This window comes from Neovison vison, chromosome 9 (genome assembly GCF_020171115.1).
Source record: "Neovison vison isolate M4711 chromosome 9, ASM_NN_V1, whole genome shotgun sequence".
In the NCBI taxonomy this organism is placed as follows: domain Eukaryota; kingdom Metazoa; phylum Chordata; class Mammalia; order Carnivora; family Mustelidae; genus Neogale; species Neogale vison.
The window spans coordinates 76,443,119-76,468,710 of NC_058099.1; the positions used below are offsets into that span (position 1 = coordinate 76,443,119).

Consider the following 25,592-nt stretch of genomic DNA (forward strand, 5'->3'; position numbering starts at 1 on the left):
CTAACTTTCTTGGGTGTAATGATATCGGTATCAGGTTTTGCTTTTAAGAGATACTGTGTCTTTACTTTTAAGAGATACTGTGTCTTTAGTTTTAGGAGAAATATGCTGGGAATTTTAGGTATGAAGTGACATGATATGGGGTAACTTCTTTTCTTTTCTTTTTAAGATTTTATTTATTTATTAGAGAGAGACAGCAAGAGAGGAAACACAAGCAGGGGGAGTAGGAGAAGCAGGCTTCCTGCTGAGCAGGGAGCCCAATGCAGGGCTCAATCCCAGGACCCTGGGATCATGACCTGAGTCAAAGGCAGATGCTTAACGACTGAGCCACCCAAGCACCCCGGGCAACTTATTTTCAAACAGCAAAATGTGAAACAGAGGGTGAATCCTAGTGTAGTCTATACAGATGTTCACTAAAATATTCTCTCAAATTTTCTTCATGTTGCAAATGTCATCATAAAAAGCTGGTGAGAAACACAAGATCCACATACCTGGCAGAAATGATTTGGAAGAAGATGAATCAGGAAAGAACATGTATTCTTTCTGTCCTCATAGGAAAGCAGGGAGTCAAGGGGAGCCCAGCAAGTCAGCTGCAGGTAAGAGGAGCCCCGTAACCTGTCCCCTCATAAAATATGGGGGGTTGGCAGAACCAGAGTCTTTAGTCAGGGTTGGAGATTCAAAAAATGAACAAGCCTGAATTCATCTTTCTGGGAAGACCTTAAAAAAAAAAGGTGGTTAAGAAGCCAGAGCAATCCCAAGCCTATAATGGCACGAGTAATTAATGAGGGAAACCACAGTGTGTCTAGGGAGATAGAGCAGGGGCCATTTTTATGGAATTTCTTGGTCTCAAACCTCTAAGGATGTCCCTGTGGAGACGTGTGTGAAGCTGACAGAACCTGGTTGGGACACAAGGTGGTGTATCTGTGACTGGCCCGAATTTGGTGGCTGAGGACAAGTGGAAAGGTAAGCAACACAGCAGCCACCAACATGAAAAAGAAATGACCACCCATGGCCACAGACACAGCCCCTCCGCACAGTGGCATGTCATGCCCCTGAGGATTTAATCCCACACGATCCCACACATCGCACCATCACCCGGAAACTGAAATGCAACCTGAGGAAATGGAGCCGAGAGACCCCTGTGAGACACCCTGACCTGATGGAACGAACATTGAATGTTCTGGAATTGTCCAAACTTGCCACACAGACATGATGTTTCCTATGTTAATAGTAAGGAGAATATGGTTCCACAGTGGAGAATGAAAGACTTTCTCATTACACACCAAAACAATAAAGGATATCATCAGAAGTACACGGCAGACTCTTCTAGTGAGTGTGTGATTGTTCTGAATGGTTGTGTAACAGGATAGTAGATTCTGAAGCTGGAGAGAACCCTCAGATGCCCTTCAGTCCTGCACTGTTATTTCTGGTCCTCACACAGTTTCCTCTCAAGATGAGCCAGAAAGTCAGTGTGGGAAAAGCTCAGCTCGGTGGTGGACTGTCCTCGGGTGGGACCCTCGGCGGGACTACGAAAGTGGACAACCATGACTGCACACAGAAATACCACCTCATTCCCAGATCTCCCCACTCCTGAACTCATGTCCCCTTCCTGCCTTCCACCGTCACCACGTGGGGTGGAGATGACTCTTCTGCCTTCAATTCAGAATACTAATCTCTTGGTTCTAAAGACTTAAAAAGTTAGAATGAAGATGTCTCTCCCCCTCTCTCTCTCTCTCTCTCTGTCTCCCCCGCTCCCTCCCTCCCTCTCATTCTCTCTGTCCTCAGACCGCTAACACTCCCAGATGCTCACAGAAGAAGCCAGTGACTTCTACTTTTGCTGATGCCTTGAGGAAAACGAAGACCTCCCACTGTCATCTGTCTGCTTCCGCCTTGGCTTCTCTCACAGGAAATTCACTGTCTTGGTCTATGGATATAATAATGTGGATGACAATCGACAGTATGAGGAAGAACTTATTTTCTCCAAAACCCCTCTTTTCATCTCTAGCAGGCTGTGAGCACATCAAAAATTAAAGCCTATATTTGGGGTGCCTGGCTGGCTCAGTCACAAGAGCATATGATGCTTGATCTCGGGGTTGTGCATTTGAGCCCCACACTGGGTGTAGAGATTGCTTAAAAATGAAAGATTATGCTGAGTGAAATAAGTCAAGCAGAGAGAGTCAATTATCATATGGTTTCACTTATTTGTGGAGCATAACCAATAGCATGGAGGACAAGGGGCGTTAGAGAGGAGTAGGGAATTTGGGTAAATTGGAAGGGGAGGTGAACCATGAGAGACTATGGACTCTGAAAAACAGTCTGAGGGGTTTGAAGTGGCGGGGGGGTGGGAGGTTGGGGTACCAGGTGGTGGGTATTATAGAGGGCACGGCTTGCATGGAGCACTGGATGTGGTGAAAAAATAATGAATACTGTTTTTCTGAAAATAAATAAATTGGAAAAAAATGAAATCTTAAAAAAATAAAAGCATACTTTTGTTAAAGAGACTGTTTCCAATCGCTTTAACTTGCAACCTCCTCTGTGCAAAGGGGAAGCGCCTTTGATGAGAGGCTCCATGAGCTCATGTTTCTGAGTTTTAAGCGAATGGTTACTGGTTCTCTTCTGAATCCCACCCCTACCTGCCCTTCCTGCCCCTTCCCTACAGTAATCGCCCCTCCCAAAAGAAACTAGTAAAACCTCCATACCCAATCCATCCATCAATAAAAGAGATTTCTTTAAGCAGGTAAATTGTTCACTGGACAATAAAATTAAGAGCGTGCAGTAATTCATACCTTTAAAGAATGAAGGGCTTAACAGAAACATGTTTCAGCAACTTTGCTTTCATAAAATATGTCCATAAAAGAGAGACACATTGTAATTACAATTTTTTCTATAAACTCAACTAATAGGCTTGAAAACACTATTATACACTGTCTACATAGAAGACCTTTTTTCTGTAATTCAGACTCAGTATCAATTCAGACAGGACTCCCCTCGCTCTTTTCCTTAATGATGTATTACTATCACATTAATCTGAAAAAAAAAAAAAAAACCTGCCTCTTCTGGAATTAGTTCAATAAGCCCGCCACTAAATTAAGCACTAATTTAATTCTTATAATTTGCCTGAGAGATGGCTATTATTTCCATATTTTTCCAAAGAGGAACCAAAGATTTAGAAAGTTTAAAAATTTCCCCCAAAATTATGGTTAGCAGGTGGCAGACCTGGGACATGAACCCAAGCCCATCTGATTCATGAGACTCTAATATTGCATTCCTTTACACTTCCAGGTTTGAAGACTGAATATATAACAACTTACAGACATGAAGGATGTATGGTACTGAAACAGACTGTCTTTCAAAGTGCCACAGGACAATTCTGCTGATTTGGAGCTAAATTTAATCCCAGAGTCATTCAGTCTCTTTGCCCAAAATAAAGGAAGATAAAATCGAAGCATATGTTAGAATTTAAGCCAAGCTATTATCTGTCCTCTTCGTAAATTCTGAAAAGTGTCCACCAAAATCAGATTCTGGGAATGAGGGGGAAGAAAACCAAATGAGAAGAAGAATGTAAAATTAGGGAGCAAGGAGACGGGGAAAGACAAAATGAAAGGCAGAAAAAAAATGAAAGTTTAGAAAAAAGAGAAATGGGAATGGAATTAAGGGGAAGAAGAGCACCCCTGTCCCGATTTGGGAAGTCTTCTGCAAAGTCTGCCCATGATCTGTGTGTAAGAGGGTCACCTAAATGGCTCAGTTGGTTAAGCCTCTGACTCTTGGTTTTGGCTCAGGTCATGATCTCAGGGTCCCAAGATCAAGTCCCATGTTGGGTTCTGTGCTCTCGCTGGAGGTTCCCCCCCTCTCCTCTCCCTCTACCCTCCCCCAACCTCTCAAATGAATAAATAAATCTTTAAAAAATCATTTTACAAATGGCTATAAGACACATGAAAAAATGTTCATCATCACTAGCCATCAGGGAGATTCAAATTTAAACCACATTGAGATACCACCTTACACCAGTTAGAAGGGCCAAAATTAGCAAGACAGGAAACAACATGTGTTGGAGGGGATGTGGAGAAAGGGGAACCCTCTTACACTGTTGGTGGGAATGCAAGTTGGTGCAGCCACTTTGGAGAACAGTGTGGAGAGTCCTCAAGAAATTAAAAATAGAGCTTCCCTACGACCCTGCAATTGCACTACTAGGTATTTACCCCAAAGATACAGATGTAGTGAAGAGAAGGGCCATCTGTACCCCAATGTTTATAGCAGCAATGGCCACGGTCACCAAACTGTGGAAAGAACCAAGATGCCCTTCAACGGATGAATGGATAAGAAGATGTGGTCCATATACACTATGGAGTATTATGCCTCCATCAGAAAGGATGAATACCCAACTTTTGTAGCAACATGGACGGGACTGGAAGAGATTATGCTGAGTGAAATAAGTCAAGCAGAGAGAGTCAATTATCATATGGTCTCACTTATTTGTGGAGCATAACAAATAGCATGGAGGACAAGGGGATTTAGAGAGGAGAAGGGAGTTGGGGGACATTGGAAGGGGAGTTGAACCATGAGAGACTATGGCTCTGAAAAACAATCTGAGGGGTTTGAAGGGGCGGAGGGTGGGAGGTTGGGGTACCAGGTGGCGGGTATTACGGAGGGCACGGATTGCATGGAGCACTGGGTGTGGTGCAAAAACAATGAATACTGTTATGCTGAAAATGAATTTTTAAAAAAGTAAAAATAAATAAATAAATACATATACAGTCACCAAAAAAAAAAAGTCAAAGTGAGTTCACCACAGGGTTTCTAGAGAACCTAAGAATGGGGAACAATTTTTCTTGACTTTGAAGTTCCAAACCTAATTTCTTAAGGGCTCCATTATGTTTTCAGAAAACACTAGCAGTGCAGAATACGTCTAAACAGAACCGTGTGCACTTTTTCCATCCCAGACACACCTGGGCCCTCCTGTGAAGCACTCGGAGCTGCCCAGGTGAGGGAGGTAGTTTACGAAGTTCAAGGTCAGGGCAGGGGCCGAGGGGGAGAAAAGCTGCTGCTGCCTGCTGGCAGCTGGAGACAGTTCCCAAAAGTTCTACACCCATGTTCAATCTGCCACAAAGAATAAGCATGTTCTGCCCTCACAGACATAACCCAAATGCTGTCCCTGAAGGAAGCGACAGTGATCAGAGATCAGATCCTCACATCGCAGATGTATATGGGGAAAAGTTTGGTAATAACATTCCTCAAATGACAGAAAAAGAATGCGTGGGTTCTTTTTTTTTTTTTTTTTAAATATCCAATTTGCTAAATTGTCCATAACTCTTTCAACTGAATGTCTTTTCTGAAATATATGAAAATTCTGTTAAAACCAACAATTTTTTTTTTCTCTGCTAAGAGAATGTGACGTTATACTCTGAGCTCAGTTAGAAGCTGGGGGGAAGGGCAGGGGGAAAAAGGTTCCTGTGAAAACCTATGTTCTCTGTTACTATTTGGTGAGACTTACACTCCCATATATTATATGAGAACCAACGAAGCTCATTACTTACTTTTCAAAAGAGTGAAATGCTAAGTCCTTCAAAGATTTTTTTCTGTTTTATAAGGGGGCTTTCTGATTCTGATAGAATAATATTCTTGGTTTCTCTGAAAGTGTCACACTAAAATTTGTTCAAATATCTTTATATACTTCCGGGGAAGAAAAGAAAAAAGCAGAGTACTTGATACCAACTTGGAAAAAAAAAAAAAAGAATTTCAGGAAGATTAAAGAGCTAAGCTAATACACAGAGAGTAAAACTAGTGAAAGCTATATTAAGAATTATATTTACAATCATAGAGAGGGGCCTTCCTAAGCCAGATGCAAAACTTAGATGGAAAAGAAGAGTAGACTCACCTCTATAAGAACATAAATCTGCTGTTTGCCAGAAGACACTATTAAAAAAGGTAAAGACTAAAAAAAGAAAAAATTGGAGCAATATATATAACCAATAAAAAATGAACATATATGATTTATAAGGTATGTCTGCAAATCAACAGGTAAAATGAACATCTTATCGGTCACCTGATAAAGACATTTCACCTTGTTCTCCTTTTGCTAAAATTTTATTTATTAATTTGAGAGCAGAGGGCGTGAGCACATGGGGAGTGAGGGGCAGAGGGAAAGAATCCCAAGCAGGGTCCCCGCTGAGCAGGGCTCATTCCCAGGACCCGGATACCATGACTGAGTGGAAATCAAGAGTCAGATTCTCAACCAACTGAGCCACTCAGGCACCGGGTTTCACCTCATTATGAATCAGAGGATCGCTTTAACTGAATTGGCAAAAATAGAAAAGATTGATAAAATCTGATATGGATAAAAGTATCAACGAAGGATGCCCTACTATACTACTGTGAGAATATAAATTGATAAAATGTTTCCTCAAGATAATCTATCAATGTATAAAATACACAACCCCCTTTTGTTTTGGCAATCTACTCCAAGTACCTCTATCTATATGGAAGGTGTTATTCGAAACACTTTTCTGAAAACTTTGTAAAAGCATAAACATATGGGGCGCCTGGGTGGCTCAATGGGTTAAGCCTCTGCCTTCAGCTCACGCCATGATCTTAGGGGCCTGGGATCGAGCCCCACATCAGCATCTCAGCTCAGCAGGGAGCCTGCGTCCCCCTCTCTGTCTGCCTGCTTCTCTGCCTACTTGTGATCTCTGTCAAATAAATAAATAAAATCTTTAAAAAAATGCATAAACATTTAACCATAACTTTAAACCCTAACAACATAAACAGTAAAAGAAGAAAACAAATCACAATTTGTCGTAATAACTATCATAATAACTAAATGCTGGGACCTTTCCTGAGTGCTTCCTATACATAAACTCAGCATGTTTCCTAGAACCTGATGAAGTGGGTACAAGGCTTTCCCCATTCCAGATGGAAATGCTGAGGCAAGGGAGGATGAGAAAGTTGCTCAAAGTCACAGAGTGTGTCACGATCAAGGACAGGTTTCAGACCCAAGGAGCCCGAGAGCAGCCGACTCCAAAACACTTATTAATTCAAATGCAGGAGATACCCCGGTACCGATGCAGAAAGATCCATGGGCAAATGGTCTCCTGAAAGCAGATGTAGCCTAAGCCTGGGATTACAATTTCTTTATGGAACCAAAAATGAGTCTGTTTGATTATCTAGATTGTAAGTAAAGCTACGGATTCTAGATTGTAAGTAAAGCTACGGATTTTATGATCTGCATACTATATGCATTCTGGATGGTTAAAGAAGGTTATCCCTAGCAGTAGAAAGGGAAGCAAAAAAGGAAGGTCAGGAACAATCCTGCTTTTAGCTCCATATGTTTTGAAACCTCTTGAAACTGTGAAAAGCAAGAACTCATTCATGTGTTACTGTTACAATTTTTTTAAGTTATTTGTCTTTAAATAAAAAAACAGTGGGGGTGCATATGGAAAACAGTTTGTCCTTACAGATGTTTCTACAACTGTGCTTCTGGCTTTTGAACACATTTTTCCCCTCTTTTAAAAGTTGATCCAAATATCTGTTCAACTCAACCTTCTCAACTTTCCAGATTCATTTTCAGTTCATAGAAAAGGCTTTCACCTCCAGCTTCTCTAGCTTCGGTCCCACTATATGTTTATGACTCTTTTGAAACAGCCAAAATTTTGGTTGCTGTTGAAAGACATTTAGGAGACCATTTATAAGAGGAAAAACAAACTGTGGACCTTGAATCTGGAGTCCAGAAAAACTGGCTCTGCCTTCTCAGGGAGTGCGGTTCTCTGGGCAGTTAGGAATTGGAAATTTCTACAGCTCAAGTCATAGGAATGAGTACAGATCAGCGGTTTACGTGCAAGGAGAGGAGGCTGCCGATGAAATCTGGAGGCTAGCAACACTGAATGAGAGAACGGGCCTCCTGGTCTAGTTCCTCCTGTGGAACGTCTTCGGGTCACTTAGATATATTTACTCTCAATGGACAAAGGAGGCACCAGTCCTCAGGGAATCAACAACATTATGTGGGCTTCCATCGGGAAACGCACGTGACACAAAGCTGATGGTCACAAGGACTCTCCATCAGGGTGACGGGTGCCAGGCCCCCTCCACCCTTCTGGCTCCCTTAGATTTTTTCCATGCCTGCACACCATCCACACCATCAGGCGGGGCTCCCAGAGGCGGAGTGCTCTTGGAAGGCCCCACAGTCCTCATGCCCCCTGATGCTTCCATTTCCTTGTCCTGAGCCCTTCTCCATCTTCTGTGAAGAGAGGGAGCCAGGAAGTAATGTGAGAACTAAACACCAGGCTTGGTTACAACACAAGAGCATGCTGAGGTCTCGTTGCCTGTTCTTTTGGCAATACAGCTGCTCTGGAAAAGTCTTGGAGCCCTATTTCAGTGGAAACTAAAATTAAAATCAATCAGAGGCAGCCTGAGGAGAAAAGGGATAAAATTATGCATTTATGTATGGGGTACGGATACAGACATAGATGGCGGTAGTCTGTTATGTATTTTAGGCATCTATCTTAAGCGCACATATAAATAAGCCCTACACGGATGACCAAGCACTAACAGAAGGCCTATATCCTCCCTTGATGACGGTAACCAGATACCCAGTAAGCAAGTAGAGTGGTGTACAGACACGAAAATGAGCGTGGAAAAACAGACTGGGGTAAATTCTACCTCCTGACATCTCTATTGACAAAAGGCCAGCAGTCCACTGAACACCGGCAACAAGAAGCTTAAACTATAACAAGCAATAGAGAAAGATACATTCCAGGTTAGCGCCAAGATGGGAGCCACCACCAGGCACCTGCGCCAGTTTCAAAGCTGACAAAGACACATATTCCGAGGCCGTACATTCACAGGCAGAGAGGCAGAAATCCACGATGCTCATGTGTAAAACAGAAAGCCAAAGTGGACCTCCGAACTGAAATAGTAATTGTATGAAAACTTAGAAATCCTATGCAAAAATCTAGTAAAATGACCTCTAGGGCCATTACTTATCCGGAATAATCAAAGAAAGCAGGGATTGGGGGAGGAGAGGAACTCTCGCTCCTTAAAAACTTAGAAATCTCTCTGGTCTCTCTTGAACCATCCACATGCGGGCTGTCCTCCAAACACCAACTGTTTTCCAATCACTAAACTGAAGTGACTTAAGTTGAAAATTCTCTGTGAACGAGACCTCTACGAACCCTGTCTTCACAGAGCTCCTAGCCAAAGCTCCATGTGTAAGACGGTCCCTTCACAGTGAATTAACAGAACAGAGAATAAACCCTAGGAAGCTTCCAGTCACATAAACCCACCTCCAGAGAACACACACCACCCCTCACTAGTGGTATTCTAAAATCTAGATTTAACTCCCAGGTTTGGAATTTAGAGACCCCCTTCGCACAGAAACAACACCATCAATCATGTTTGGGTCCTCGGTCGAGCCACAGGGCTGGAGTTGACCTGCGTTCAGCTGCACTGTGATTTTTCAAAGAGGTTTCTGGTCCCCCCAAGGCCCTTCTGATCAACAGTCTTAAACTATGGGTGTGATCCCAGGCCGCTACTGAGATGATACGGTCAGCATTGGAACCTCAAGCATGGGACGCAGGGATGGACGAAAACCTGTGAATGCTTGGTGTGTGGGCTAACTACCGCTTCCAGTCTCAGCCTGTCTCCAGGACAAGGGACTAGGCAAGCAGGAAGAAGCTCCCGAAGGGGCTTCTGAAGGCAAGAATTACATTTGGAATAGCTCATTTGCACATCACACAGAACGGAGCCATAGGTCCCCGCCAGGGCTATTCACATTTCCCGGCCAAGGCCATGCATGCACATTTCCCATGGTTGTTACTGAGAAATCACCACTCACATGTTTCCTGGCGATTTCAGGAGGCATGATACTATTTTTACATACGTCTTTTTCAGCAGTGATCCTGGCACTAACAGCATTTAAAGTACAATGACTTCTATTACTGTTTAAATAACCACATTTTATGCAGTTTCCTTTGCCCTCATCTTGTCTTTCAGACCCCCACCCTTCCCCCCAAATCATCAACTCAGCATCTGACAGGTAAAACTGTCACCTCAGCTCAAGCCCGATGTGTTCAAACCACGGCACGGAAAACAGAAAAAGAAGCTAAACAAGACCAGGAGTCTCTTGAGATTTTTTTTTCAAAACAACTTTACTTATGTTTGGAAATAAGGGAGTGAAACATACGATATGGTAGCTACTGCCTGTAGGAAGTCATTTACTGGCTCTGGGACAAGGTTCAGCAAACTCTTTCCTACAATTCATTCAGGATCCCCTTAGGTTATACACGTTCAGGAAATGTAGGTGCTTTCGTGGTTATCATCCCAAATTATCCAAATAAAAATCTGTTTCAGTCTTCGTGTGGGAGTCTCCACAGGAAATACAATCTTCCTTGAAACAAATGTCTACCTTCTATTCCCTCTCTCCCTGCGCCCAACAGACCATGTGAACACTTACAGACCATTCTGGAGGTTGTTTTCCTAACACAAAGCTGGGTTGGGGGCGGATCCTAAATATTGCTGCTGGGGTTCCGGAAGCTTCTGTGCAGCTCCCAGGAGAACCTAGACAGATTGTTCTCTCTGAAGAGCCCATGCGATGAAAGGTCTCAAACGAAACCCTCAGGAAGGTCTCAAACGAAACCCTCTGGCTCTCTCCAGTAAAATCCCTGCTTGGGGACTTCCACTCGAAGTGCCTCTAAGGAAAGAATGTACTGATCAGAATGAGAAAAACGAAATGCCATGGTGGGTGGCTGACATGCCGAGAACAGTAGCCTCGCCCGGACCTGGGCCCAGAAACGTCTGCGAAGCGACACCCGCCGCCATCTTGTCACTCAGAAGGTGCTCGCTCACATTGATCCCATAGAATGCTGATTCTCCAGGAACACTTGGGCCACGGTAGTATGGGCATCCCTTGGAAACTGTTAGAAATGCCAAGTATCAGACCCACTCAGACCTTTTAAATCAGCAACTCTTGGGCCGGGGCCAGAAACCTGTGTTTTCACAAGCCCTCCAGGAGCTGCTGATGCAAAGTCATGTTCGTAAACCAGCATTGTAGTAGGACTAATTAAAATCACTGTAGTATAGTCTCTCCTCCAGGTCTTATTTATAATTGGAGAATGAGAGAGCTTTCTTCCACCAAAAGAAATGTCAAGAATTGGCAGGTCAAGAGAAAGTCAGGAGGCGATCTGGGGGCCATTCAAGGCCCAATTTACCACTATGCCTCCCTGTTCGTTTCAGGTTTAGGGATTTCGATCATAGGCACCCAGAGAGAGAGAGAGGAGAAAACGTCAGAAATAGATCCTCGCCACCCCAGAGCTTGGTGTACACTGGACAGCATATTGCTCCATAAACATCCCTTCCAAGTGAGTAGGCGACGTGAGTAGTGATTGTGATGAACAAGACAGATCAAGAAAACCCACCACTTTGTCTCCAATTCAGCAAAGCCACCACTAACCCTTCCTTGTGGCTTTCCCAAACTAGTGGCTATTTGTAAGAGACCACACAAAACTCAACAATAGCATCTTAGTCCATACGTAACATTTAAACTTCAGAGCAAATTCTTTTCAATCACTGAGACTCTTGGCTATTTATGTAACAACATTTAAACAAGTTTTCTCCCCTAAAATGAATTTTCAGTCCTCTGAAAGAGACCCCTAGTCTATTCTTGGGCAACATGGCCACCAATTTTTAACCGAGCCCTGGGAGTATTTCCGTTAACACATGCACACACACACTTGCACACACACACACATTCACAAAGCTTCAGTGTATAGCCGGTGTTCTGATTTCACTTCCCAACGCAGTTCAAATCTCAGAAGATGAGAATCTTATTCTAAAAGCAATAGCAACTACAAAATCTACCATGGAAGGGTCTGGAAGGCAACTGCACAACAGAAAGGACCCTTCTGCACAAAATACCTGTGTCCCTAACTAACCTATTGCCACCACACCTCGCCCGCCTTTCTGAAGCCAAAGGGAAACCCAAGCACTCTTCGCCTATATCCTTATTAGTCACTTGAGACTCAGGAAACCAGTTCAGCGTCTTCTGAGACAACCACCCTCCTTGGAAAGTGGGTACTGCTGAGTAATCAACATTTTTTTGCTCTGCCTTGATTGTAGTATCATAGCCTTGGTGCTATTTTTTTCAGCCTTAAAACCTAGTCATCGTAAATCTAGCTGCTTCTTTCTTTAGTGGTAATTAGCATTAGTCAGAAGCCAAAAATGATTCCACATAAGAAGTAAAATAAACACAACCCTTCTTACCTTTCATGCCAAACTTGGAGTGTCTTGCCAACTTCAGCAGAAACAGCATCACCAGCAGACAAAATCCCACCACAGACGCAATTACCACCACAGCATAGACCTAGAAGAAAAGGAAGGAGGGTGGTCATGACCTTGCTCTTTAGTTCCCTACATCCAGATGATGATGACGATGAGGATGACGGTTCATATTTACCACTTGCAATGCTAGGAACTTTGTGTCAATCTGTTCATTTACCCCCCAACAACTCTACAATGAAATATCATAAGTCTGAATATTATCCTTGCTTTACAAATGAGAACACGTAAGTTAGAAGCTTATAAAAAATTAGACACAAAGATATATTACTCTCTCCCCATGTATCTAGCCTCCTACCTACCCAACCGGAGAGAGGAGACAGAATATACAAAACTTGAATAATAAAATACTGATTATTTCTGAAGCTGATGGAAGATATAAAGGGAATTCATTTTGCTATGCTCTCTACCGTTGGGCATTTAGAAAGCTGTCCATAATAAAAAGATTTTTTTTTAAAGTTGGTTATGGATGCTCTTAGAAATCAGAGTCCCGTGGAGCTGGAGTACACCTGGAAGGGAGAAGGAGGGGTACCCGTGAGTGAGTTCACTTGTGAAAGTTCATGGGGTTGTAGACTCATGATAGGTACACATATGTGTATGTATGAAAGAGGTCAACACAAAGTTTTTTAAAGCTTAAAAATGTAATCGCAACATGTGGATGATGCAAGTAGAGAGGGTAGATCTCTCTGCAGATCCACGTGAATCCTGCCACACCCCTGAGTGAGATCACAGAGGCACAAGTGTGTAAAGCTGATCAAGTACATAGTAACACTCCAGAAACAAAGATGCAAGTGGGACAATGCATCTTCTTCTATTCCTACTGCTCACTCCAAGGTCTTGCTCCCAAGAAAAGTGTGACTCCTAAACCAGAAGGTGGCAAATTTTCACTACAAAGGGTTCGACAGTAAATACTTTGGGCTTTGGGAGCCATACGATGTCTTTCACAACCTCTCAACTCTGCTGGTGCAGAGTGAAAACAGCCAAGACAATATGTATAAGCAAATGGGCATGACTGGATGCCAATAAAACTTTATTTACAAAAACAGATGGGTATAGTTTGCAGACTGCTAAACTGTTTAAGATGTCCACACTTAATTAGATGTGTAAGCTTCTTTTTGTTTCATTTCAACTGCATAATAATCCTTAAGACAGATATTATTATTCCCATCTGTGGTAATCATTAATGCTGTTTACCAAACATTTCTATTTCTTTCTGTGTTTTTCTTTGGAAGATTCACTTCCTGGCTTCCTTGTGGTAAGATGGGTGCATGTGATCAGTTCTGGCCAATGAGGTGAGACTTGTCTCCCTGACAACAGAGTATTTCACTGCTACATGAGATCTTAGACTGAGGCAATTATTCACACCCAGGTATAATGTTATACCCAGGGGACATCTGTCAATTTGGGGTTGTCACAACTGGAGGAGGGTGCTAGTGCATCTAATGGGTCAAGGCCAGGGATGCTGCTAAACATCCTACAACACTAACAGCCCCCATCCCCCCGACAACAAAAAGTTATTCATCCGTAATAACGATGCCAATAGCTCCAAGGTTGAGAACGCTGGTCTCATACTTTCTCTCAGCCTTCATAAATGCTAACTTTCCAAAGTAGCTGCCTTTCAACCTAGTCTCAGTTAGAATGAGGACAAGGCTGACAGAACTCCCAGTCAACACAAGTAGTAAAGCAAGAAATAAACCTTTGTCGTTTAAAGCTGCTAAGTGGCTCAGTGGGTTAAGCCGCTGCCTTCGGCTCAGGTCATGATCTCAGGGTCCTGGGATCGAGTCCCGCATCGGGCTCTCTGCTCGGCAGGGAGCCTGCTTCCTCCTCTCTCTCTCTGCCTGCCTCTCTGCCTACTTGTAATCTCTCTCTGTCAAATAAATAAATAAAGTCTTTGAAAAAAAAAAAAGATTTGGGGATTTTTGTTACTGCAGCATAACTTATACTGATTGATGTACCCATCTCAGAATGAGAGGCAGTCCAGGGAGAGATTAAGAACGTGAGCTCCTCATGAATTTGGAATTTAAATTTACCACTTATTAGGTGACTGACCTCAGAATCACTCCATCTCTCAGAATCCCACATGTCTCATGTGTGAAGCAGGGAATATAATCATTCTACCTTGCAGATTATTTAACCACTCAGTGAGATGACAGGTTTGGAACAGAGTCTTCAACAACAGATAATAAATTAATGTTGGCTATGAGGATGGTAAAACTGAGATTTATAAAAAATTAAATAAGCAACTCAAGGTCACAGCTTTTGAGCTTGGGATTCGAACTGAAGTCTCTAAGTACAAAACCTGGGGCTTTTCCATGATTTAGCCTTTATACTACTTCTTCAAAACCCATGGCTGAGAGGGAAGGCAGGATAGTAAAAATGCATGGCTAATCCTCCTGCAACATCCTCTTTGATGTCCATTGGGGACAGGACAGCACTAAAGAAGGTATAAAATCCAGGAAAGGGCACCTGCCATGCCCTTGGCCAGAGGGGCACCAAGCTGTGAGAATCCTCCCCTTGGCTTGCAGTAGTGAGTGGCTCTCCCACAGAATCCCTCCACCAAAGTCTGAATGCAGACTTAACCCTCTCTCTGTGGCCTATGTAGAGTGTTTATGATTCCTAAAAGGTTAATTATAGAACAACATGTTGTAGCTAAGACCATTGCCCTCAAACATACCTAATGATTTGGGGTTTTTTGTTTGTTTTGTTTTCTCATCTTTAGTTCTAACTAACATTTGCATGGAAAAGAGATCATAGTATATAAGCTCTCGGTTTCTCAATCTTAATAAGTTCCAGACTTGTACTGAAAGAAGGAGAAAAATTTAATAAAGAAGTTCAATCCCTATTTCATAGATAAGGAAACAGGGATGGAGAGATTTTAGGGGACTTGCCCTGAGCCCCACAGCCTCTCTATAAAACCAGAGACAGCCTCTGATCCACTTTAGAAAGTACTCAATTGGCATTCAGAAGACTTGGTCCTTGTGCTCACAGGACACCTTGCCTTTACGAGCTGGGAGAGCTAACAGATGCTTCATTTCTGCAAACCTCCAGTCCCTCATTTGTACGTGAAGATCATACCTTCCCTGACTTCTTTATTTATAGAGTATTTAAGTCAACCTGGAAAATGGGAAAGTGTTCCACCACCAAGGATCAGCTAACGATCTGTTAGCAAATATTTAAAACTATGGAAGCAGTTCTGTATGTAAAAAATCCTTTAATAAACAAAGAATCTGAAGACAATGAGAAGAATGGCTTGCTCAACAATGAATTGTTTGATAAATATAGTCCCATGTACCATGCATGTGTGGGTTGGGGGTGGTCTTTATGTGAGAGACAAGCAGGGGTGAATGTATTTGTTCATTTATTTGCTTCACTGGTTGGCTTGGTTGTCTGGTTAGCTATTTGATTAGCTGGTTGATTGTTTAGTTGACGGGTTGTTTGGTTAGTTGGTTGGTTATTTGGTTAGTTGACTGGTTGTTTAGTTGGCTGGTCAGTTATTTGATCAGTTATATGGATGGTTAGTGGATTGGTTGGTTAATAGTTTTTAATCTGAGGCTATCTCTCCACATAGAACAAGGATCTGCCCCACTTGAAAAATCCGGCAAGGTTCATGAGGATTACTTACTGGACCAGAATCGAGAGCATTTGAGGCTGCCTTCCAAATGCTCTGGTAACCACCTTTAACTCTTCTATCAGTTCCCTGACTCTGACACTCTTCTTCTAATTTAACAATCCTCCCTGTGATCAGGAACTATTCATATGTTAAACATCTGATCCAGACTTAAGTTTTACATTTTCTTTAAATTCTACAAAGCATTACCTTACACCTGTCATGCAGATTTCCATGGACCTCAGGTGGAACTTTCAACAAAGATTAATTTTCATTGATCTCACCTTGCAGCTGCCCTACTGCAGATAGTCCAAATATCCCTGAGATATGCCATACAGGGACTTAAATTTATCATTTGGTCTCAAAAGAGAAAAGTGAAGTTGGCATGTAATTTTTAGTAACTGGAATAGGTACACACCTGTGGGCTCAACAGATGCTCCTTGGATTCCTTACATACACAAACAACTTTCTCAAACCAGAAAACACTAAGTGGTTTGGTATGAGAATAAGCCAAAACAACTGCACAAGGAAGGAAGTAGAAAACATTCTGCAGCTGATTTTCCCTGGCATTTGTCCTTGCTGTTTCAATGCAATGCATACGGTCAGCTATGGAAATACATGTGTGTGTGTGTGTCTCCAGGTACTGGATATGCATATTTTGAGTTGCAGCTGAACTACATCTGTTATGAGCCTCCCGTTCCCACCACCAGGGCCCTAGATTAAAGATAGATCACATCTCTTTATGACTGCTCCAGACCCCTAACTAATCACACTCCTTCCAATCTCTCTGTCCTGCAACCCACTCTGGAATGTTCACCATTACTCTAATCAGTCTCCAATTTTTATGATCCCTTAGGTGCCACACACTATTCAAGGGATGATGGGATACAGCTCTGAAAAACACTGACTGGGCTGCCTAGACTTGGAAATTCATTAAAGAATCTAGGGAAGGGGGGGGTTCTGGGTGGCTCAGTTGGTTAAGCATCCGACTCTTGATTTTGGTTCAGGTCATGATTTCAAGGTTGTGAGATCGAGCCCCACCTCAGGTTCTGAGCATGGAATCTGTCTGAGATTCTCTCTTCCGCTGCCCCTCCCCACCCTCAACCAAGTGCAGGTGCTCTCTCTCTAAAAAGAATCTAGGGAAGGAAAAAAGACACAAAGTAAACAATAATAACTGCTCAGAAGAAAATGGAACATGATCATGGCTGCCTGGTGGCTAAAGCTATGTGATGACCACTGGGAAGTGCATGCCTTTAGAGGGAACAGCAAACATAAAGGCTGTGAGACAAGAGTAAGCCCAGGACATGCAAGAGAACATGAGGAAGGACAGGTGGCACACACGAGGGCAGGGTGCAAGGTGAAGGCAGAGACACAGACAAGGACAATATATGTGGGGCCTTTCTGCCACCATAAGGAGCTGGGCTTTCGTAATAAAAGTTCTCTTACACTCGCATTGGAAAGACTCTGAGAATGATAATAAAAGTGATCTGAATTGTGCTTTTCCTTTGAAAAGGCTGCTGTAGGGAGAAAGGCCGGGAGCTCACGAGATGAGAGAGGAGGGACAGGTAGAGGCTGAGGAGGTCATCCAGGAACGAGCACTGTGGCAAACTTCCTCTGTGAAGGGCCAGACACTAAATACTTCCAGCTTTGCCGGCCATACAGTCTTTGCTGCAGCTACTCCATCCCCGCTGTAGCAACAAGTAGCCATAGACAATATGTAAACAGGCATGACCGCGTTCCAATAAAACTTTTTATTTTTTTACAGACACCGACATTTGAATTGCATAAGATTTGCATGTGTCATGAAATATCATTCTTCTTTTCCTTTTTTTCCCCCGCCCCAAAACACTTAAAAATGTAAAAACTCATCTCAGCCTGCAGATGGCACAAATACAGGGGGTAAGGCGGACTGGGCCCGGGGGCCATGGCTTGTCCATCCTCAGATCAGGCTATGTCCGTGGCAGCAGAGGTGGGGAGATGTGGATGGGCTTGCGGTCTATCAGGTGGCAGACCTCACAGCACAGGCGACTGGATGCATGTGACAGTGAGAAGAATGAGGGACACTGCTGGTGCTTGAGCTGAGCAGCTGACAGACCAACCCTGCCAGAGTCCTGGGGCTCAAGCACATCCCCTTCAGTGGCTTCTCCCTGCATGATAAATCTAACGCCTGGCACTGTGTTTCAAAACCCCATGACCTGGCACAACCACCTCTCCAGCCGCGCCTCTGACTGGCCCCCTTCACACCCTTTACCTTCCCATCAAAACTGTTTTCCAGCCTGCGGGCTTGTGTGCGCACACCCCAAATGCCTTCCCTTTGCTTCCTCTCGGTCTAAAAACCGGCCATCCCGCCCTGCTGGAGAATGCCCCCGGCCCCACCAAGACGCTTCTGGCTCTCCCAGCGGGAAGGAGCCGGGCACCTGCCCCTCTGTGTGCCGCTCTCCCATCCCACTGCTTCTCTACCTGGGCCACAGCGGCTCGTATCCGCTCACAGCTCACGGCTCTGACCGACATAGAAACTCCTGAAGGACAGACCTGCTATTCCTTCATAGTCTGTCTGTCTTCCCACTGCCAGTCCCTCCCAGAACCTATGGGATCCCTTAAATTTAGTGGGCAGCGAGATTCTTATTAAAATCCTGAACTAGACAGGTGTGACAGTGCCGAAGACAAGAATAACACCCAAATGAGACACTGCTCTTCCAGTGATAGTCTTTCCAAGGACAGACATTGAAAATAAGAACCACTAGCAATTAAAGGGGTGCATAAAAGGGGAAGCAAGCAAGTCAGAGGCTACCTGGCACATTTATCCTTTCTCTTGAACCTTTCTGTGAAGTCGTCCAAACGTCAACACCCTATTCACACCTGAACAGTAAAAATGTGTTGAAAGACACACGCCAAAGCAGTTCGGGTCCCCCAACATTTAAGCTCCCACGGCATTCAGAGCCCACCTAGGAAATAACTCTTTGTCCCACTCACCGAGAGATGTTCCCGACCGCTTTTGTCAGCCACATCTGTAGAAGGGATTTCGTTACTTCTGTTCGTGGTGTCCCCAATGTCATTTGCTGCAGTCCCGTAATCTTAAATGGGAGAAATGGAAAAGAGAAGGAACCATGAAGTTATCACCCGGCTACCAACCAGCACGAGGATGCAGTATGACCCAGAACCATGAAGCGACACAAATCACGAAGATTCCAAGCCCCCTGACAGCCTGACTGTGGAGGAACAGGACCAGCTCTTGGGTGAGAGCCATCGTAGTGCTGGGATTGTGTGAGGCTCAAATGTTATGCAACCCAGATCTTTCCATCACTGGTTTGGAGGACAAATTCTGAACCAGGTTTCCCTTGGTAGGTAAGAATATATCTTTTTTTAATGATAATAATAATAATATAAATATGAATATGAAAGGAAATATAAATATGAAAGGAAACTGATCCTGTAAGAGTCATACATTTCTAGACCTGGAAGATCCTTCGGATTAGGACTCTAACTGCCAGTTTTATAGCTGAAGAACATCATCAGAGCAAAGTCAAAGACTAGTGTAAGGTCAACTGGTGGGAAGGAAGGTGGCAGAGCCTAAACTTGGGTGCCCATGTGAACTTTTTGGAAAAGGTCTGAATGGCCAACATTTCAGTCTCTGAATTAATACAGAGGGAGCTACACCAACAGAGTATTTAGAATTGTGGGCATACACGCTCCCAAGCACATCTCAAATGTCACCACCATCTTCTAAATGGATTTTCATCTACATGGATCAGGTTGAACATAAATGATGGGGGGGTGGTGAATGTTTTTATTAGTAATATTACATATAAAGAAGTCATAGAAAATTTTTGATGAGCTTATTGCAGACAATGTTTATAAATGTTTGGTACTTTTCTTCTCAATAGATATGAGGAATGAGATTTCCATCCTGAACACACTTCCTCATTAAGTCAACCCCGGCTGAACTTCCCTCAGTAGGATTATCAGGCTGGCTTCAGGCCAACAAATTTAAATTATATTTGTGTTAGCAGAGTGCTCCTTTCCATGTGAATAAATAGTAACTGAAAAGGCATCTGTTTTCTTTTTGCTGTTTTATCCTTAACTTCGAAACTACATTGTCACCATTCTCATTTTAAATATACTAGAACATTGATTTCAACCGAACGCTAAGAATTATCATCCATTTGCTAATTTTTTACCTCTTCATATTCTAAGGAGCCACACATGCAAAATTAAATCACTAATGTATTGATAGTTTAATATCATATTTGGCCCAGAGATCCAAAGTGGGATCTGAGGCCAATGGGAAGATGGCCTTTTTAAATTAAAATCTTGAGGTTACTAGAAAAAAGCCCAAAACATAATTTTAAGATGTAAAATCACAATTCAAACATACCTCTCTAGTGACACAATTTGAGATACTTTTTCTTTAAGCCGTATTGGGACAAATAAAAACAAAAATACACAAATCACATGCACAAAATCATCCATAACACAATTTGAAGGAAATATAGTTTAACATGCATAAAACAGGTAAAGACAACATAATCCTCCATTAAAATTAGCTCAAGTTAAATACACATACATATAACAAATGTACAAACATAGAATCTTTTTATAAAAAACTAAAATGTCCACATATACATCAAGTTAAAGAATGGAATATTTAACAGAATTAGTTATACTTGTCACATTTTAATAAAACTAACTTTTAATCAGTCTTAAATTTTGAACCAAGTCTTGAAATTGAGGCTATCACTTCCCTAAACATAGACTTCCTGGTCATGAAGGGAGTTTGGGAATCTGTTAAAGGCAGACTTTCACCCACATCCCTGGAATTCCATTAAAATAGCAAAGCAAGATGAGAGGTCCAGTTAAAAGCTAACGTAGTCCACCTTCTGGTTTTTCCCTTTCCACATTCCTAAGAGAGCCCCATCTTTTTCAAAGGGTTCAATGATATTCTCTGAGGAAGACTTAAACTCCAGGGCTGGTTCTAGTTAGTCAAAGGTTAATATGTCCCTCTTATCAATAATGGAGGCAAGAATGGACTGGGACCCACTGGGCTCTTGAATCGGATTCAGGGAGGGCTGATGGAGATCCCTGGGACAGTTCCCTTTCCTCTGGAACACTTTCAGAAGCTCTTCCATTTCTCCCAACAATGTGAGTAACAGCGCCCCCTCTGTCAGCATCATCTCACTACCATGAGGGGAGTCAGCCTTTGGGGAAGTGGTTGCAGCCCACACGGGGTATAGAGATGAAAAACTTGGGTGCCTGATGACATGGTAGAGCTGCTGGGTTAACCAAAGCTAAAAGCATGCCCTACTTTTGAGGTTCCTGTCCGTGAGCCAAACTTCCTTATTATACAAGAAATATAATTTTGAAATGGGTTTACTGTCAAAGCCAGAAACTGATACACCTCCCTTTTCTTGGTAGTCATGGCTTTTAAACAGGTAATTAGTTCCCAATTATAGAAACAAAATATCTGTTACAGTGGAGTGGATTTACTACTTCCAAGAACAATACATGAGAGAGAAAAGGCTATTTACAAGCACTGTAAATATCAAGGGAAAGCAACCATCAATACTGAATGATTTTTGAAATGTTATTGTGGCCTGTGTAATGCTTAAAGCGTATATTTAACTGAGCTTAAAGTCCTCTTTTAGTTGATTTGTTTCATTTTAGACAAACATTTTGAAAAAATACAAAATAAAGACAACATGATAGCTACCTTCATAAATTACATCAGGGTAATTTGGGTTGGCACCTAAAAGGCAAAACAAAGATTTGTAAGTATGCATTCAGAGTTAATATTAAGTAGCCCCACTAAAATGAGCTAAATAGATATTGAAGGTTTTATAGGTTTATAGGCTGTTTTATAGGACAGATACATGAAACTTGAAATTCTTGGTTTTTTTCATGTGAACTCTTTCCCTCCCCAGTCCCCAAACCTCCATCCCTTCAAAAGAAAATAAATGAATGAAGAGAAATTGCAAAATCACTTTACAGCTGGGAAAACTTCAGCAATCAATGCATTAACGACCATTTCTAGTATACAGCTGGCCACTTTAATGGCGATCCTGGTACTTTTTTTTATTACAGAGACAGATTTTCTCCATATCACTTTAAACAACAAAAGATAAAACCGATGATGGCTTGGGTATCACTTTCAAAGTATATTTCAGCAGGTCTACTTGCTTTCACAAACACGTTATTAACCAGCCCAAATAATGATACCTAATGCACACTTTTGCTCCCCACTTGGTGGTCAGATGGGTTTGCCCATCAACAAGGTTGAATCAACAAACCCTTTCTTCACCTTAATACAACACAGAAAGATAAATGTGCTTTCTCTATTGAAATGATTTATGTATAAGAGATTACACATAAATGTTGTGTCAGGGACAAATGCAAAAGTATACCCACTTAATCTGGGGGTTAGGGAAGGATTCTTTAGTCACCAAGATGATCAGAATATTCTGTCTTAAAATATTCCAGTGAAAATTTGCAAAAATGTTTTTAATATTTTTTTGAACCATCATCGGCAAGAACTGGTGACAAAACCATTTGCTATTTACTCTCCAATCAGAACTAACTGGATCTCTATATGAAAGCCTACTTGGAAATAAAGTTAAAATTCGATATAACATTTGGGTGATTACAAAATAAACTTCCAAAGCTACTTCCAATGCTTTTAGTCTCCACTTACTTACTTGTAAACCATAAAGCTTATTTAGCTCTCATTTCACTTCTAAACCCTTCAGCAGAAAAATATCATTTAAGATAAAGGAGAACTAGAGCCAATTTTCTGTTCATGTATTCCCTAGTAAGTAATAAGGGTAGTCTAAATCAAGAACCAAGTAAACATGGCCTTAACGTTCAAATCAGAATTTTAACACAGTTCAACCAACAGAATATCTGTTTCAACAGGGGAACATTAAGTAGATGGTTGTGTACGTCGATTCAGGGAAGCTTTAAACTGCTGAGTATTCCATGCTACATGGGACTCCATTCAGGCTGTAGTCTATATGAAACTGTGCAGTGCACAACCTGTACCACCGTAGGAGACGGCCCTGTATCAATTCATGCAAAATCATCGATTCTAGTATATTTCAATAGTATTTTGACTTTTATTATCTCAGACACCATTTCAAGGTAGTCTTCAGGTATTATGTGTTAGTATGTGTTAGCAGAATTATTTGCAGTGGTAAAGGGCCTTGAAGGCTGTCTTGCAGTCTGAAAGATAATTCAGTGGATAAAGCAGCATGAAATCCCAGTGGCAGCCCTGGTGATGTCATATGCAGGGCACCCACCCACCTGCTGAAATCCTTTCCCTTTGCAGAGTCCCTGGACCGAGTGGGTGTCCTATCTCTGTAAGGATTTCCTACCCTCACTGAAGGAAAGGATCTGTACCCCTAAGTGAGCAAGTCGTTGAACTGCTCACTAAGTCAAGAGCTGCTCACTAATGCATTCCTTTACAAGATCCCCCTCTGGTTCCCTCCTCACCATGCCTTCGATCTAGGAGTCAGCTTCTGTAACTATACCTGCCCACCAGAGTTCACACTCTACTTCTAGAGCTCAGTCCAGGACCCAGGACCCAGGACTCACATCTCCTTCCCCGCACTCCCCGAAGACGCACTTCCTAGGATTAGCCGGCCTTTTCCCTTCACCTGTCAGCCCACAGATGGCCACACCACCAGGATGAGCACCTTCTGACCCAAGACCCAAGGGAGGGGGAAGGGTTGAGCAAGGGCAGGTGAGCTGTCACATCCACGAGCCTGCTCACTGCCTCTCATATACCTCTCGCTGTATAGAGGGAGGCACAAGGTAGGGGCAATGGCTGGGAACCGGCTCTACCCAAACTGCTAGGTTCCAGCATGGAACTCCAAGAATCCACAAGAATCAGATGCTCGAACCCACCCTTCCAGGTCATTCTACACATATATGTGCCAAAGTAGGAAGACAGAAGCTATTTTATTAAACAATTCATTAACTTGATTCATAATTTTTAAGTATCTGGATATAAGTATACAGACCTTCCTTTGTACTAGGGTGGCTGCCTGGGACCCAGGGCATTCCAGAGACAGTGAGCTTTAAGTCGCAAAACTCGGATAGTCCCAGCCAAATCCTTGCAGTGTGTCCAGAAACAAGGGCTTTCCCCAGACATAGGCCTTCAAGCGTGAAAACTAGGACTAGTCGCTCACCCTGATTTGTCCTCAGGCCCTGAGGGACCTCCCACACAGTCACCTCCTGCCTTTACACGTGCAATCCCATAAAGCAGCAAAAAGGCTGAGGATCCAGAGCCAGATTTATCTAAACCACACACTGGGAGGACTGAGGTACAGGTGGAATCGACCTCGTCACAGAAAGGGAACCCCTAAACACATCACTCCCACAAGACCCCCAGGGAACACCCAGAACGTCAAATCAGTTCAATGCAGCCAAGACCAGGTATAGAAAAAGGATTTGGGATGGGATCAAAAGTAAATAGGTTAGCCCATAATCTGGAAAACTAGTCTTTTTCCAGACTTAAAATTCCTATTGGCGCATGCCTTTCCTACTGAGTTCACCAGCAAAACCACTAGATCACATCTATGTTTTCTGAAAAGTACTACATTTTCCTAACTTTGGTTCTGCAAATATATGAGAAGAATTGTCACTTGACCTTCGTGGTCTGAAAGATGCAAATTTAGTGTGAGATTATGAAACTCACAGGAAGACAATGAGGGAAGAACAATAAGGTGTTTTCTATTTGCCCCTCCTGACCATACTATACAATGTCTGAGGGGGGCAGCTCACTACAATAAAGAAACACCCTTGCGTACAAAGATTTAGAAAGCCCAGTACATGGGCGGACACACAGACCTAGAGTTTAGCACAAACAAGGGTCACAGTACTCCAGCTAACCCCAGCTCATGGAACACAGTATTTTGCTTCTAGGAACTTCTCGGTCAAGCTAACCTCCCGTGGTGTTTATACTCCAAGAGGAAGATAGTTATTAACATCATGTTAAATGCAGATACAAGACAAGGTCACCCCTTCCTTTTCAGACCTCTGCCAAAGGTCATATTGGGAAAATATCCTGTCATTTTTAAGTCTAATTTCTAGCTGGTTCCTTCCACTTAGTTTAAACATGTTCATTATATATCATTATAGGCTATATGTAGAAATGCCTGTTTGAGGTATTCAGGACGAAAAGGTGGGCAAGGAGAGACCAACACTGATGAGAAGGAAAGCCAACAAAAAGAGAATGAACGTAAGATAAGGAGCAATGAGCCTGTAAGGGGGCTGAGGGCAGAGCTGTGCTTCCTTGAATACCATCCCAGTAGCTCACCAAGCAAGAAATCTCAGATTTAAGCATCAAACCCTAAAGCTTCATGTTGAAAACCACCGGAATAAAATATGGAAATTTCTGGAATAAATCTGAAAACCCGGGAACTCCGTCAACCCCACTCCATTCCAAACAAGCAGCACATGACCCCCCAGCTCGCTCCCGCCTGGAAGGAGCTGCTCCTCCCCAACCCAAGGAAGGTGACTGCCAAGCACAAATTGTTGCTTGTCTCCTGTTCCAATTCTGTTTTCTGGAGAGTGTGTGAAGCGTTGGCAAGTGCTTCACGCACTTGTGCTTTGTTCCGGACCTCGGGCCTGTTGTCGGGATTTGGGGACTGGGACTATCAAGTGCAAGAGG

The 25,592-nt window shown here is 42.8% G+C and overlaps 1 protein-coding gene across 3 annotated transcripts in view; it reads right to left on the bottom strand.

Moving 5' to 3' along the window:
* The window catches only part of NTRK2 (neurotrophic receptor tyrosine kinase 2), a 323,265-nt gene that overhangs the window by 240,414 nt on the left and 57,259 nt on the right, over positions 1-25,592 (bottom strand). For all 3 annotated transcript variants that reach the window (XM_044265786.1, XM_044265787.1, XM_044265788.1), the window contains exons 9-11: positions 21,636-21,671; positions 18,902-19,002; positions 12,247-12,346 (exon numbers count right to left, since the gene is read on the bottom strand). In XM_044265786.1, coding sequence (XP_044121721.1) covers positions 12,247-12,346; positions 18,902-19,002; positions 21,636-21,671 — 237 coding nt within the window. The remainder of the gene's footprint in view (positions 1-12,246; positions 12,347-18,901; positions 19,003-21,635; positions 21,672-25,592) is intronic.